The sequence below is a fragment of the Sebastes umbrosus genome, chromosome 18 (genome assembly GCF_015220745.1).
Source record: "Sebastes umbrosus isolate fSebUmb1 chromosome 18, fSebUmb1.pri, whole genome shotgun sequence".
In the NCBI taxonomy this organism is placed as follows: domain Eukaryota; kingdom Metazoa; phylum Chordata; class Actinopteri; order Perciformes; family Sebastidae; genus Sebastes; species Sebastes umbrosus.
In genome coordinates, this window is record NC_051286.1 from 26,082,004 (window position 1) to 26,096,941 (window position 14,938).

General features: G+C 38.8%; 1 protein-coding gene across 1 annotated transcript in view; it reads right to left on the reverse strand.

Moving 5' to 3' along the window:
• opn5 (opsin 5) overlaps positions 1-14,938 on the reverse strand; it is a 54,250-nt gene that overhangs the window by 16,202 nt on the left and 23,110 nt on the right. Inside the window, exon 3 of the mRNA XM_037751507.1 lies at positions 10,567-10,686. Coding sequence (XP_037607435.1) covers positions 10,567-10,686 — 120 coding nt within the window. The remainder of the gene's footprint in view (positions 1-10,566; positions 10,687-14,938) is intronic.

The following is a 14,938-nucleotide window of genomic DNA, read 5'->3' on the forward strand; positions in this document are numbered from 1 at the left end:
AGCATAAAACAATATGCTCAAATCACAACATGGCAAACTGCAGCCCAACAGGCAACAACAGCTGTCAGTGTGTCAGTGTGCTGACTTGACTATGACTTGACCCAAACTGCATGTGATTATCATAAAGTGGGCATGTCGGTAAAGGGGAGACTCGTGGGTACCCATAGTAACCCATTTTCATTCACATATCTTGAGGTCAGAGGTCAAGGGACCCCTTTGAAAATGGCCATGACAAAATTTAGCGCAAGTTTGGAGCGTTATTTAGCCTCCTTTGTGACAAGCTAATATGACATGGTCACTCTAGCTTTAAAACTGAGCCCGCTACAACCTAACAATTGCGTTAATGTGTTAAAGAAAATAGTGGAATTAAAACAAATTAGCATTAAGGCATTCGCGTTAACTTTGACAGCCCTATTTGTCATACAACGTTAGCTTGTCTTACAATGACGTACCAATGGATTCCTTAGGTTTTCTAGCTTCATATGATACCAGTATCTTCACTCTAGCTTTAAAACTGAGCGCGCTACAACCTATAAATCACAAGTTGCGTTAATGTTTTAAGAGATTAATGCTGGTAAAACAAATTTGCGTTAACGCGTTATTATCGCGGTAACTTTGACAGCCCTAGAAAAATAATATTCTCCACATCTTCAATTCCATCCCAGGACAGGGCGTTTATATCTGAACAGATTTCTTCTTGCAAACTCACCCATTTTGACATTATCTCCCCGATACACTCTCAAAACTGGTGCTCTCCTCCAAACCTACTACTCGTTTACTCTATCCTATTCCTTTTAAGTTTATTAAAGACCTTTTCTCCCAAATCTCAGCCCACCACTACTACAGATAATAAATAGCTCTGTTATTAGAGGAATTGTGGCCGCATCTTTTAAAACCGGGGTTATCCGGCCACTCCTGAAGAAACATAACCTTGACCCCGATTTTATCGACGACTTTCAGATCAGACCAATCCCCAATCTGCCATTCTTTTCAGAACTCCTAATAGATCACCTCTCATCCAATAACTTGTATGAACCTCATCAATCCGGCTTCGGAAAATTAGACAGCACAGAAACAGCTCTGACAGAAATGATAAATGTCTTACTATTCGCTCTGACCTCAGCGCAGCTTTCGTCACGATTGATCATCACATTCTGTTACATGGCCTAGAAAATCATATTTTGTCTCACTGACACTGCTCTCTCCTGGTTCAGATCATACTTAGCTGACAGACACACTGATACATGCAAACCGTACAGACCAGACACATAGCGTAAGGTCTAAGATCATCAAATGCCAATGATGGTTTGTATAAATGTACAGATGAAATGCTCTCAAGGTCAAAACAAAAAGAAACTGCTCTGACTCTTGCTCAGTTTCTACATTGCACCCTTAGACCTCAGCACAGCTTTTGACGGGATTGATCATCACATTCTATAACATCGCCGAGAAAATCATATTGGTCTCACTGACACTGCTCTCTCCTGGTTTAGATCATACTTATCTGACAGATCCCACACAGTTGTCGCTACTAGAGATGTTCCCATACCATTTTTTGCTTCCCGATACCGATTCCGTTACCTGAACTTGCATTATCGGCTGATATTGAGTATCTGACTATCTTTGTTGTATGGCCTGACTCAGGTTAAAACCTTTTTTAAACTTCCTTGTATTATTCAATTTGTCAGTTACAAAGAACATAAATTAATAATATAAAAATTACAAAATATAAAATAATCCGGTTAAACAATCCCAAATTCTGGGCAGTATAAGAAGCATTTCCGATACTGGTATCAGAACAACTGTAATTGTTACACAATAACTTGTTCATTAGACCACAAGAAGGTCAGGTATGGTGTGCCACATGAATCTGTGCTTGGTCCTATTCTTTTCTCTATTTACATGTTGCCCCTTGGTGCATTAATAAATAGGTAAGTAAACTAGGTTCCCTTCTATGCAGATGATACTCAACTTTACATCTCCATTAAGCAGGACGCCTGTCATAAGCTGGTGAAACTGGAAGAATGCATATCAGAAATCAAACAATGGATGTCATTAAACTTCCTTCTTTTAAATGCTGAAAAACCTGAAATGCTAATTCTTGGTACAAAGCCAATTAGAAATAAATTCTGTGATCTCACTCTAAAAATCGCTGGTTTCACAATTCCACAAAGCCCTTTTATTAGAAATCTTGGTCTCCTATTTGATCCCAATCTCTCCTTTGAAGAACATATCAACAATATTACTAAGAGTGCATATTTCCACTTACGAAACATTGCCAAGATCCGTCCCATTCTTGCCATGATGATGCTGAAACACTTGTTCATGCATTTGTCTCATCTTGGCTTGACTACTGCAATACACTTTTCTCTGGCTTACTTAAATCAACTATTAGTAAACTTTAAACTTGTATAAAATACTGCTGCTAGAAAATTAACCAAAACTAGAAAATTTCATCATATTACCCCTGTTCTTATTTCATTACATTGGCTCCCTGTACATGCTAGATCAGACTTCAAAATCGTAAATTTAACTTTTGGAATATATACATGGATTTGCACCACCCTACTTATCACCTCTAGTCTAAACTATGGTCTCCAACTTACAATTCTGTATGTTTTGGTATATTACGCTAATGCTGCTACTGTTTTTATTGTATGTATTGAGTGTGTCAAATTTCTTCCGTTTGTAATGCTTTGTATGTAGTTTATCTCACTTACGCCTCGTCCACACTGGGAACATCAGGAGCGCGTGGCAGCTGAGTAACCTGTTGTTTTTTATTTCGGCATCCGTGTTGACAGGTTAGAGCAGCCGTGTGAGACTCGGCTGCGTCTCAGCTGCATTTCTTCTAGAGATTCAAGGTCTCGGCTATTTTTGACGCGAGCCGTGCGGTTCACAGGAACAACAGATATCATAATAAAAATCATAGTACTGCTGGCAATGACAACTAACCACCTGAACATTTTGCACGTTTTTTTGTTTCTGGAAAACAGGTTTCCAACGTGACATCATACCAGCAACATTACTACAGTTTCGATCTTTATATCTGTAGAAAATGTTACGGAGAGGAAAAAAAGTAAAGACTTATTTTTTAAATCAACACTTCCTGCTTTCATTTCAAAATAAAAGCCCTCAAGTGTTTTTTTCTGTGGACATAATTCCTTCATTTGTTAACACGAGGCTTTCATTCTGCAATATTTGCAGGACAGTGTTGTAGAACATGCAGTGACTTGGAGAGCTCCATGAATGAATATAGTACGGAGTTTTAATTGTGGATTATTATTATTATTCACAAATTACAACACGTTTTTCAACCTTTCTCTGTCTAAAATAAACATAAACGATATTTATAATGAAATGAAATGGCCATTATGAAAGGCAAACTCTATTTAGAAAGAAAGGGCTGGCAGCAGCAGCTGCAACAGCAGAAACGCAGCAGAAAGTCGCATCAACCACACAGCCGCCACGCCACACAGCTTCCAAGTGTGGACGAGGCCTTATATACGTTTTTGTCTGTTTTGCTAATGGTGCTCATCGATGTTTTCATTATACGTACAGCTCTTTGAGACATGTTTTGTGATATTGGGCTTTAAAGGTCCCATATTATACACATTTTCAGGCTCATACTTGTATTTTGTGTTTCTACTAGAACAAGTTTACATGCTTTAATGTTCAAAAATACTTTATTTTGCTCATTCTGTCTGTCTGAATATACCTGTATTTACCCTCTGTCTGAAACGCTCCGTTTTAGTGCATTTCAACGGAATTGCAACGGAATTGCAATGGAATACGTTACTAAGTAACAGTTTGGGTCCATGTTTACTTCCTGTTAGCTGATGTCTTTTGCATACACTGCAACAGGAAATAAACTGAGACACATTTAGAATGTTTACATTTAAAACTGTGTAATAAATAATCTAATCTAAATATTGTATATTTGTGACATCACAAATAGACAGAAATCCTGACAGCTTGTTTCAAACGCACAATTTCTGAAAACGGGCTGTGTGTATTTCTCCGTATATTTAGCATTTTGATACTTTCACAGTATTTATATAGCACTAAAACCTGCTTTATAATATAAACGATATGAAAATCTTACCTTTTTACAATATGGAACCTTTAATAACCCTCTCTGATCATGCCTCTGTCTTTTAAAGACAGAAAGTCAACGGAGTTCTGTAAACATATTGATGACCATCGCAATCACCAGTATCAAGAGGCTGTGGCTAAGAGGGTATAGAGCAGGTCGTCCACCGATCAGAAGGTCGGTGGTTCGATCCCAGGCTGGTTTGATTCCAGTGTCACATGTCGATGTGTCCTTGAGCAAGACACTTAACCCCAAAATGCTCTCGAAGGCTGCGCCATCGTTGTGTGAATGAGTATTTAGATTAGATCCTGATGGGCAAAGTTGGCTCCTTAGCAGCCTCTGCCTTCAGTGTGTGAATGGGTAAATTCTGACATGTAGTGTAAAGAGCTTTGAGTGGTTGGAAGACTAGAAAAGCGCTCTATAAATGCAAGTCCATTTACATCAGAAGTGTCTGTATGATTAGACCTAGTTGAAACAAAAAAGTAGCAATTACTACAATGATACTACATGAACAATGTTGCTTTCTTCTATTCATATTTTTAATGCTGTTGAACTTTTTGCAAGAATAGATATTATTGAATCAAATCAAATATTGGATGGTAAGATTTGATGACGCATTGCATTTGTGCATTCAGTCGAGACATCTGATTAAGTCATTATACACAATGAAAGAGCTTGACAGAGCACAGCTTGACTGAGAATGTCCTAGCTGATTTAGGTCATCAGTGTATCAAAATGAAACTGAACTGGTGGGATGACTCATTTTTGGAATAAAACACTTCAGTTATTCTCAATATGCCATCACAAGGCATGGTTAATACACATATTGAGCCAGGACTACTGCGTATGTAGCTACGGGGCAAACACATGGGCTGGTAACCTGTGTTCACTTCCTGGACACAGTTGATCTTTGTTGCCTTGACTGTGTCTGCATAGAGAGGGGCATACACAGGTCAACGTCCCACACTGATGCATGCTAATGCCAGAAACCATATGGACCAGACATACAGCATGAAGTCAAAGATCATCAAATGCCACTGCTTTGGCAGTGCACTGCTTTACAACTAAACTTAGTTAATAGTTATTTTACTGTTAAAAAACAATGAACGTGATCATTAACAATGTTTACTAATTATTAGTAATGCTATAATTTCTGTTATTTTATCATTAGATTGTGTAATACGAAATAATTAGTTTATAAATTATATATTATATCATAGCTGATAAGAGACTAACATTTACATTCTGATTAAATTAGTAAACTACTAACAGTTTATTGTTGCACACATTGTATCATTTTATAAACTATATTAAGTATTTGCTAGTGATTACCAGATGATTTGTAAAAAGTTAGATGTTCATGTCTTTTATATTATAAAGCAGGTTTAAGTGTTATATAAATACTGTTAAACTATCAAAACGCTCAATATACGGAGAAACACACACGGCTCGTATTCAGAAATTGTGCGTTTGAAACAAGCCGTTAGCATTTCTGTCCATTTGTGATGTCACAAATCTACAATATTTAGACTGTTTCACGGTTTTAAACGTAAACATTCTAAATGGGTCCCAGTTTATTTCCTGGTTGCAGTGTATGTGAATAACATCAGCTGACGGGAAGTAAACATGGACCCAAACTGTTGCCTAGCAACGGCATTCCGTTGCAATTCCATTGAAATGGACTAAGACAGAGCGTTTCAGACAAAGGGGAAAATACAGGTATATTCAGGCAGACAGTATGAGAAAAATAATTTGTTGTTTGAACATTACAGCATGTAAACATGTTCTAGTAAAAACACAAAATACAAGCATGAACCTGAAAATGAGCATGATATGGGACCTTTAAAACACCTATAAACATTATATAGATAAATGGACCAGAAACCAATTATTAACCATTGAAGTATTAACTATCTATCTAAATAATGTTTATAGATGCTTTACAAAGTATTTATTAACCATTTCACAAGGTATTATAATCAGCAACTTTATAATAGCCATCCAAATAATGTTTATAGACAGTTTACAAACCAAATTTTAACCATTAAAAAAGTGTTACAAATATCTATGTGATGTTTATATATGTTTTATAAACAATTTCTAGAGGTTTAAAAATAATATCTTAATCATGTGCAACTATTAATATTATTTACATTTTATTAACAACAATTATTTCAACAATTAACAAGTGTTAAATTAACAATGTTGTTAATTATCATTTCGTTGTTGTAAACAGTAAAATAACTATTAACTATGTTTAATTAACTGTCAATTCACCATTTATAGATGATGGTTATTATAAAGTGTTACCAAAAACATTATAGTTTGTGTTAAAGTAATAACGTAACAACCGTAAATTACAACCGCCGTTAGCTGACTTTCTTACTCAAAGTCAACGTTAGCTTAACGACGTTGGCGTAACGACGTTGGCGTAACGACGTTAGCGTTAACGTTAGCATTTTCTTAACTGTTTCTTGACAGGGAACAATTGAATGCAGAAAATAATTCAACCTTTACCTTGGGAGATCTCTGATTATCATTGTCTCGTGGTTTCACTCACATCGTATTGGAAAAGGCCAAAAGAACAACATGACCTATTGTCCCATTACTTTAACTTCACATTATCGTGTTGAACTCACTTGTCCATCGAGGCTAAATGATGCTCTAAACAGCACACATTGATCATAAGTACACTGAAAATAACACATTTTAGTGTCAGAGTCGGCTGTTTAATTATGTTAGGAAACTATCGTTTAAATCCTGTCTGCTGGCTGATTTGTGTGTGTGATATGATATGTATGATTCTATGGAAAGCCCTTTCAGCTACAGCTTATGAATGAAGGGTTCTATACAAGCGGTCTGCTGGTTTACACGCTTGTTAAAACATTATCCGACAATTTTGAAATTCTATGAGTGCAGTGTTTCCCACAGCATTAGATTCTATACATGTGGTGTTAGCTGGGGGGCATATACTTCATCCCACCCATGATCATGCTTTCAGTCAGAGTGTGCACAGACGGGTCACAGAGCGAGAGAGAGAGAGAGAGAGAGAGAGAGAGAGGCAAGGAGGGGCTGAGCGAATCACTCACTCTCTCATCCCTCATCTTCAACCTCTTATCTGGGGTCGGGTCGCGGGGCCAACAGCTCCAGCAGGGGACCCCAAATTTCCCTTTCCCCGGGCCACATTAACCAGCTCTGGCTGGGGGATCCTGAGGCGTTCCCAGGCCAGTGTGGAGATACAATCTCTCCATCTAGTCCTGGGTCTTCTCCCCGTGGTCTCCTTCCAGCTGGTCGTGCCTGGAACACCTCCTTAGGAGGCATCCTTACCAGATGCCCGAACCACCTCAGCTGGCTCCTTTCAACGCAAAAGAGTAGCGGCTCTACTCCGAGTCCCTCACAGTTGACTAAGCTTCTCATCCTATCTCTAAGGGAGACGCCAGCCACGCTCCCAAGGAAACCCATTTTGGCCGCTCGTACCCGTGATCTAGTTCTTTCGGTCATGAACTGCAGCAATCATGACCATAAGTGAGAGTAGGAACGAAGATTGACCGGTAAATCAAGAGCTTTGCCTTCCTGCTCAGCTCTCTTTTTTTCACAACGGTGCGGTAAAGCGAATGCAATACCGCCTCCCCGCTGCTCCGATTCTCCGGCCAATCTCACGTTCCATTGTCCCCTCACTCACGAACAAGACCCCGAAGTAACTTGAACTCCTTCAATTGGGCTGAGCGAATCAAGCCGCTTTATTTTTTATCTATTTTCTACAGTAACTACAATTACAGCCTCGCAGCTGTGTGCCTCCGCCAACCAGTAAAGTTGCAGTTTACATCCAAGTCTGTCCAAAATATCATAACTTCATCATGTTATCCTGACATTTGTGTGAAATAAGCATATGAATTAGGGCTGTCAAAGTTAACGTGATAATATCACGTTAACGCAAATTTGTTTTAATGCCATTAATTTCTTTAAGGCATTAACGCAACTTGCAATTTTTAGGTTGTAGCGGGCTCAGTTTAAAAACAAAGAGTGTAGATCCTGATATCATATGAAACTAAAACATCTAATGAATCCATCGGTAATAACCATGTCATAAGGGCTTGTCGCGAATGAGGCTAAATAACACTCCAAACTTGCGCTAAATTTTGGAGAGGAAACACTACAAAGTTACGCTACGAAGTTACGCTACGAAGTTACGCTACGAAGTTACGCTACGAGGTCACGCTACGAGGTCACGCTACGAGGTCACGCTACGAGGTCACGCTACGAAGTCACGCTACGAAGTCACGCTACGAAGTCACGCTACGTAGTCACGCTACGTAGTCACGCTACGTAGTTACGCTAAATTTTGGCAAAGAAAAACTGGCATGGCCATTTTCAAAGGTATGTGAATGTAAATGACTTCTTAATGATACAGCACAATTTAATAATTTATAGCAAATTATGTTTCCAGAGCCCCTGACTGAGTGCCACGGACTCCACTTTGAGAATCACTGCTCTAGCCATTCTCTTTTCTAAAGGGTACTCCAGCTGTTTAGTATTGCACTTCCATAAAGTCACATACAGATGTGACAAAGAATGGTGGAAATAGATGCAGCAGAGGCTGAGAAATCCTGAATTGTAGTCCATAATATGGGTGTAAGTGCAAAAAGGGCTGGTTGAAGTGGAATATAGACCAGAGGGTGGTGATTAATAATAATTAATAATACACTCTCAACCACTCACATCACTGTAAGCTCCTCCAGAGCCACGGGAAATCATTATTCAATGGAGTAGTACTCCCAATGACAACTACCGTGACCTTTACATCCGTTCATCCTGTATTAGCTGAAGGAAAAATGTGTGTGTGTGTGTGTGTGTGTGTGTGAAAAAAAAGTCTAAATGTCAAATCATTCCTCTGGGGGTCAAAAGTATCTGCTAACACGTGAGTCTTAAAAAAAAGACAGTTGTCAGTTGTCAGTCAGATTTCAGTTTCCAAAGTCAAAGAAAGTCAATAAACGCTGAATTTTAGATGATTCCGGGCTAGTGAATCACAGGCATTGTGGGTTGGTTTTATTGTAACATTTTGAGATGCAATACTAGATAATGAATAGGCTTGGTGAAATCGAAAAACAATGAATGTAAATGAAAAAGGCAGCCAACAGATAGACAGCCCCATCTTTATCAAGAGTAGAAACAGTTATGGGAATGGAAATCATTTCATCCCTCTGTCACCCTTGTGAATAAATGAATAAATAAATCAAGGAAAAAGGCAAAGAGCATTCTAACGGCACATGGTCTGAAGAAGGACTGAATGAGAGAAAAATGAGCTGACTGACATTTACTGACAGCATATTCACTTCATAATCACTGGATCGGTTCGCAGCCGAGTGTTGAAGCGGCTGGGATGAGGATCAGCACCTCTGAATCTGAGGCCACGGTTCTCAGCAGGAAACCGATGGATTGCCTTCAACGGGTAGGGAATGAGTCCTTACCCCCAAGTGAAGGAGTTCAAGTTACCTCGGGGTCTTGTTCACGAGTGAAGGGACTATGGAATGTGAGATTGGCCGGAGAATCGGAGCAGCGGGGGCGGTATTGTGTTTGCTTTACCGCACTGTTGTGACGAAAAGAGAGCTGAGCCAGAGGGCAAAGCTCTCAATCTACCGGTCAATCTTGGTTCCTACGCTCACCTATAGTCATGTGGGTGCAGGTCATGACCGAACAGAACTAGATCACGGGTACAAGCGGCCGAAATGGGTTTTCTCAGGAGGTTGGCTGGCATCTCCCTTACGCTGGGATCAGACTACACGATATTTTTGTCTTCAACGATGGTCACCATGTCAGATCTAACGATCACAGCGTCATAAACTCTTGCAGTGTCTTGGTCGGGTGACTGGCAAGACTACACGTATGACCACGACCAATCACGGCACGTCGTATTCCTTGATCATGTGCGAGTTCAGACGTCATCGGGGAGGCGGTAGAAGCAACTGTCAATCATGTAGGTAATGATAATTTAGCATATTTCCGCAATTAGGACCGGGGATATGCCGGCATAGCTAGCCACCTGGACACCTGAGTAACGACGTCAGCGCAACGACGTCAGCGCAGCGCAAAGACGTCAGCGCAGCGCAACGACGTCAGCGCAGCGCAACGACGTCAGCGCAACGACGTCAGCGCAACGACGTTAGGACTTTCTCGCTTGTTATACTCGTTATTATACCATGTAACTTTCCTACCACGTAACTTCGGTCGCTCGATATATACTACGCCACTTGCTCTGACCGAATGCACAAACGTTGATATCCAACGTATCCATGATTTGCAGAAACATACAATGCCCACATTTTTTCCTAGCGACTGGGCTGGACCAAGACAATTTGATATGCTATACTTTTATTTTTGAGGGGTTTTTTTTATGCCAAATGGCCTAATATGTATCCTTCATTCTTTCTTACATTTATTCTTTTTGTACTACAGTAACTGTACACATAAGCCAGTACCTGATATGCCAAAGTCGAAGATGGCTAGATTAACGGTCATGAGCTCAGGAGGCTTCAACTTGGTCTTGCGTTTGATGGTCATATAAATGACATAGCCATTCCCTGTTGCAGACATGATTCCTGTAAGAGAAAGAGAGAGAGAGATGTTGACCATTTGCACTTCTGAGACACCAGTCACATTTGTTTCTACTAGGGATGTCAATCGATTCAAATATTCAATCACGATTAACCTCATGATTGTCCATAGGTCATCGCGATTAATCGCAAATTAATCGCACGTTTTTTATCTGTTCAAAATTAACCTTAAAGGGAGATTTGTCAAGTATTTAATACTCTTATCAACATGAGAGTGGACAAATATGCTGCTTTATGCAAATGTATGTATATATTTATTATTGGAAATCAATTAACAACACAACACAATGACAGATATTGTCCAGAAACCCTCACAGGTACTGCATTTAGCATCAAACAATATGCTCCAATCATAACATGGAAAACTGCACCCCAACAGGGAACAACAGCTGTAAGCGTAGCATATTTGCCCACTCCCATGTTGATAAGAGTATTAAATAACTGACAAATCTCCCTTTAAGGTACATTTTGAACAGATAAAAAATGTGTGATTATTTTGCGATCAATCAGTAATCCTGATTAAATATTTTAATTGATTGACAGTCCTAATTAAGATACATTACTACGATCAGGCCTTTCCTTTGATTTACACAGACCTTACTGTAACACACTGTTGGCAAGAGAGGTATTCATACGGCTAGCGCAGAACAAACCTGCCATGCCCATCAGGATCTAATCTAAATACTCATTGACACACCGATGGCTCAGCCTCCGGGAGCAATTCGGGGTTAAGTGTCTTGATCGATGACATATCGACATGTGACCCGGAGCAGCCGGGGATCGAACCACCGACCTTCCGATTGGTGGACGACCTGCTCTAACCTCTGAACCCGCCCGATAAATATGTCCAGTTTGAACAGCAATATAAAATAGATAATAGAGAGAGAATTATGACCTGTTTAACTTAACCTAACACTCTAGGCTCTAGGCAGCTTCTAATATATAATTAAAACTACTAATGCCAAGACTTTTGTTTTAATCAAAGCAAATATTTAAATAAAAATGAAATAATTTATTTCCAGATAATTTGAATTCATGCAAATCGCCACGACAATAACAAGGCAAAAGGACAACATTCCGAATTTTTGACAGTTGGAATGAAGCACGACATGGAAGTGACAGCAGCGCGCTGTTTATTAAAATGTGAAATTGCAATAAAAATATTTGGTCCCTAAATTATCGTGATCAAAATAATCGTGATTATCATTTTGGCCATATCTGTGCAGCCCTAAGTCATAGACAAGTCAGCAGCTGTTGTTGCCTGTTGGGCTGCAGTTTGCCATGTTATGATTTGAGCATATTTATATTTATGCTAAATGCAGTACCTGTGAGGGTTTCTGGACAATATCTGTCATTGTTTTGTATTGTTAATTGATTTCCAATAATAAATATATACATACATTTGCATAAAGATACATACATATATATATATACATACATGTGATTAATCGCGATTAAATATATATATATATATATATATATATATATATAATCCATTGACAGCCCTAATAAACAAGTATAAGTGCATATACTCTAATTTAGAGTGGTACAGGAGAAAAATATGACAGCATGGTTTTGGATCCCTCAACTCCATTCCCACTCTGCTTCCACACTTACCACCACCTAATTAACACTGGAGCACAGGAGACACCATCTGATGGCCCCGACATTCTCCATAGCAACTTCATTGATTGTCACGGCCTACCGTGTGTTCCTTTAACTTCGTCATTAGCAGTTCAACTTACTGTGCACAACAGTAGAGACGAGAATGGGGCGGTGAGTGACGAGGCAAACAGACGATTTACATCGATCCAAAGTCTATTTCATTACAATGAACACATTATGTCTAATGTGAACAGACACAGTGAACCGTGACGGGGTTTCCCTCATTCTTAAACAACTGAAGTGTAAAATTGTACACTGAAAATACAGTGTTGACTATGTATAAAACATGTAACAGTGTGAGATGATGCATTTTTTCTTTGTATCTTGTAAGAAAAAATAATAAATCAAATGACAATGTGTAATGTTGGAAGGGGTTATTTGCATTAACAAACCCACGGAGAACTGTCAACTATGTAGCTTTTAACCTGTTGATGCTCTTTTATTGGTTTTAAGATCCACAAATTTACCGCCACTCTGATTAACCTCGTTTCCAGCAGCTGCATGTTTACAGTACCTCGCACGGTAGCTGGATTCTTGCGATGTCAAGAGATCACGAAAAATTGACTCTCTCTATTATGAATTTTTGATCCATGAAGGTTTTACATTTGTAAAACTTTTCTGGGCTGGGCCAGCGTGACAAACACTACTGCGCATATTCAATCACACAGAATCCTGTGTGTAGATGCTGCAATCCCATCAGTTATATCAGAACTGGAGAGTATTTTTTCATTGAAAGAAGAACAAAGAAAGGCATTTAAGGCTTTTTTTTCCAATGGAAATTATGTTTTCGTTCTTCTCCCGACTTTCCGAAAGTGCCTGCCCTTTCTCTGAACACTTTCCAATGACGGCTTCTCAGATGGTTCTGTGTGACAAACCATCTTGCGCGTTAGGTTAGCTGCGTGTAGCTGTTCAGCAAAATATAATTGTCTGGAATTAATGCTACTTGCTCTGTGTCTGTTGGATGCGTAAATAGGCAATTGTTTAACTTTTTAGCCATAACCACTTGATGAGGTGCTGCTGCATAGCAAACACATCAGCCATAACAACTTTATAAGGCAATGTTGTAAAGCTAACACGTTAGCCATGACTTTATAAGGCAATGTTGTAAAGCTAACACATTAGCCATAACAACTTTATGAGCAATGTAAGCTAACACATTATCCATATCAATGTAAAGCAATATTGTAGGTAACACCTTAGTCATAAAATTATAAGGCAATATTTTAAAAGGTAACATGTGACGTTAGGCATATCTTTATAAGCCAATGTTGTAAAATTCTTCTGCCAAGCAAGAAAAAAGTGTATATTACTGCAGCTTTAAAGTTGTTCAGTGTTTGAGTTCTGCGTGTATTTTGCACGAGTGGGGAGTTAAAGTGAGTTGAAGAGATCAGCCAACTATAGGGTTAAAAGAAAAAAAAACACTAAGCTACTACTGATATTTTTTTGAACCAAAAGACGAAAACAAAACTCCACCCAGCGTACTGGTAATGTTTTGAGAGTCAACTGTAAAATGTGTTGAATTACCCACTCTGTGGAATGCCAACATCTACAGTAAGAGGACAGGAAATTGAAGACACTAATTGACTCTATAAGAATACTATTTTGTATAATAACAATGTGAAAGAGGTCGCCCGTAGTGATCAACCTACAGAGAATTATCACCTGAAACTGCAGCTCCCCTCCACTCAAAATCCTTAAAGGGGACATATCATGCTCATTTTCCGGATCATACTTGTATTTTGGGTTTCTACTAGAACATGTTTACATGCTGTAATGTTCAAACAACACATTATTTTCCTCATACTGTCTGCCTGAATATACCTGTATTTATCCTCTGTCTGAAACACTCCGTTTTAGTGTATTTCAACGGAATTGTGTTGCTAGGAAACAGCTTGGGTCCATGTTTACTTCCTGTCAGCTGATGTTATTTACATACACTGCAAAAGGAAATAAACTGTGACGCATTTAGAATGTTGACGTTTAAAACTGTGAAATAGTCTAAATACTGTAGATTTGTGACATCACAAATGTACAGAAATCCTGAGGGCTTGCTTCAAACGCACAGTTTCTGAATACGGGCTGTGTGTGTATTTCTCCATGGATTGAGTGTTTTGATACTTTCACAGTATTTATATATCACTTAAACCTGCTTTATAATATAAAAGACATGAAAATCTCACTTTTTACAATATGGGACCTTTAAACCCTAAATTTCAGGTTTAAGTTTTTGGAATAACTTAATTTGCGATTAATCGTGATTAAATATTTGAATCGATTAAACAGCCCAAGTTATAACGTGAAACGTTTATTATTAAAAGTGTATTTCAACGAGATGTTTTTCACGTTATAACAAGACAATATATATAACAGATATTATCCAGAAACCCTCACAGGTACTGCATTTAGCATAAAAAATATGCTCAAATCATAACATGGCAAACTGCAGCCCAACAGACAACAACAGCTGTCAGTGTGTCAGTGTGCTGACTTGACTATGACTTGCCCCAAACTGCATGTGATTATCATAAAGTGGGCATGTCTGTAAAGGGGAGACTCGTGGGTACCCTTAGAA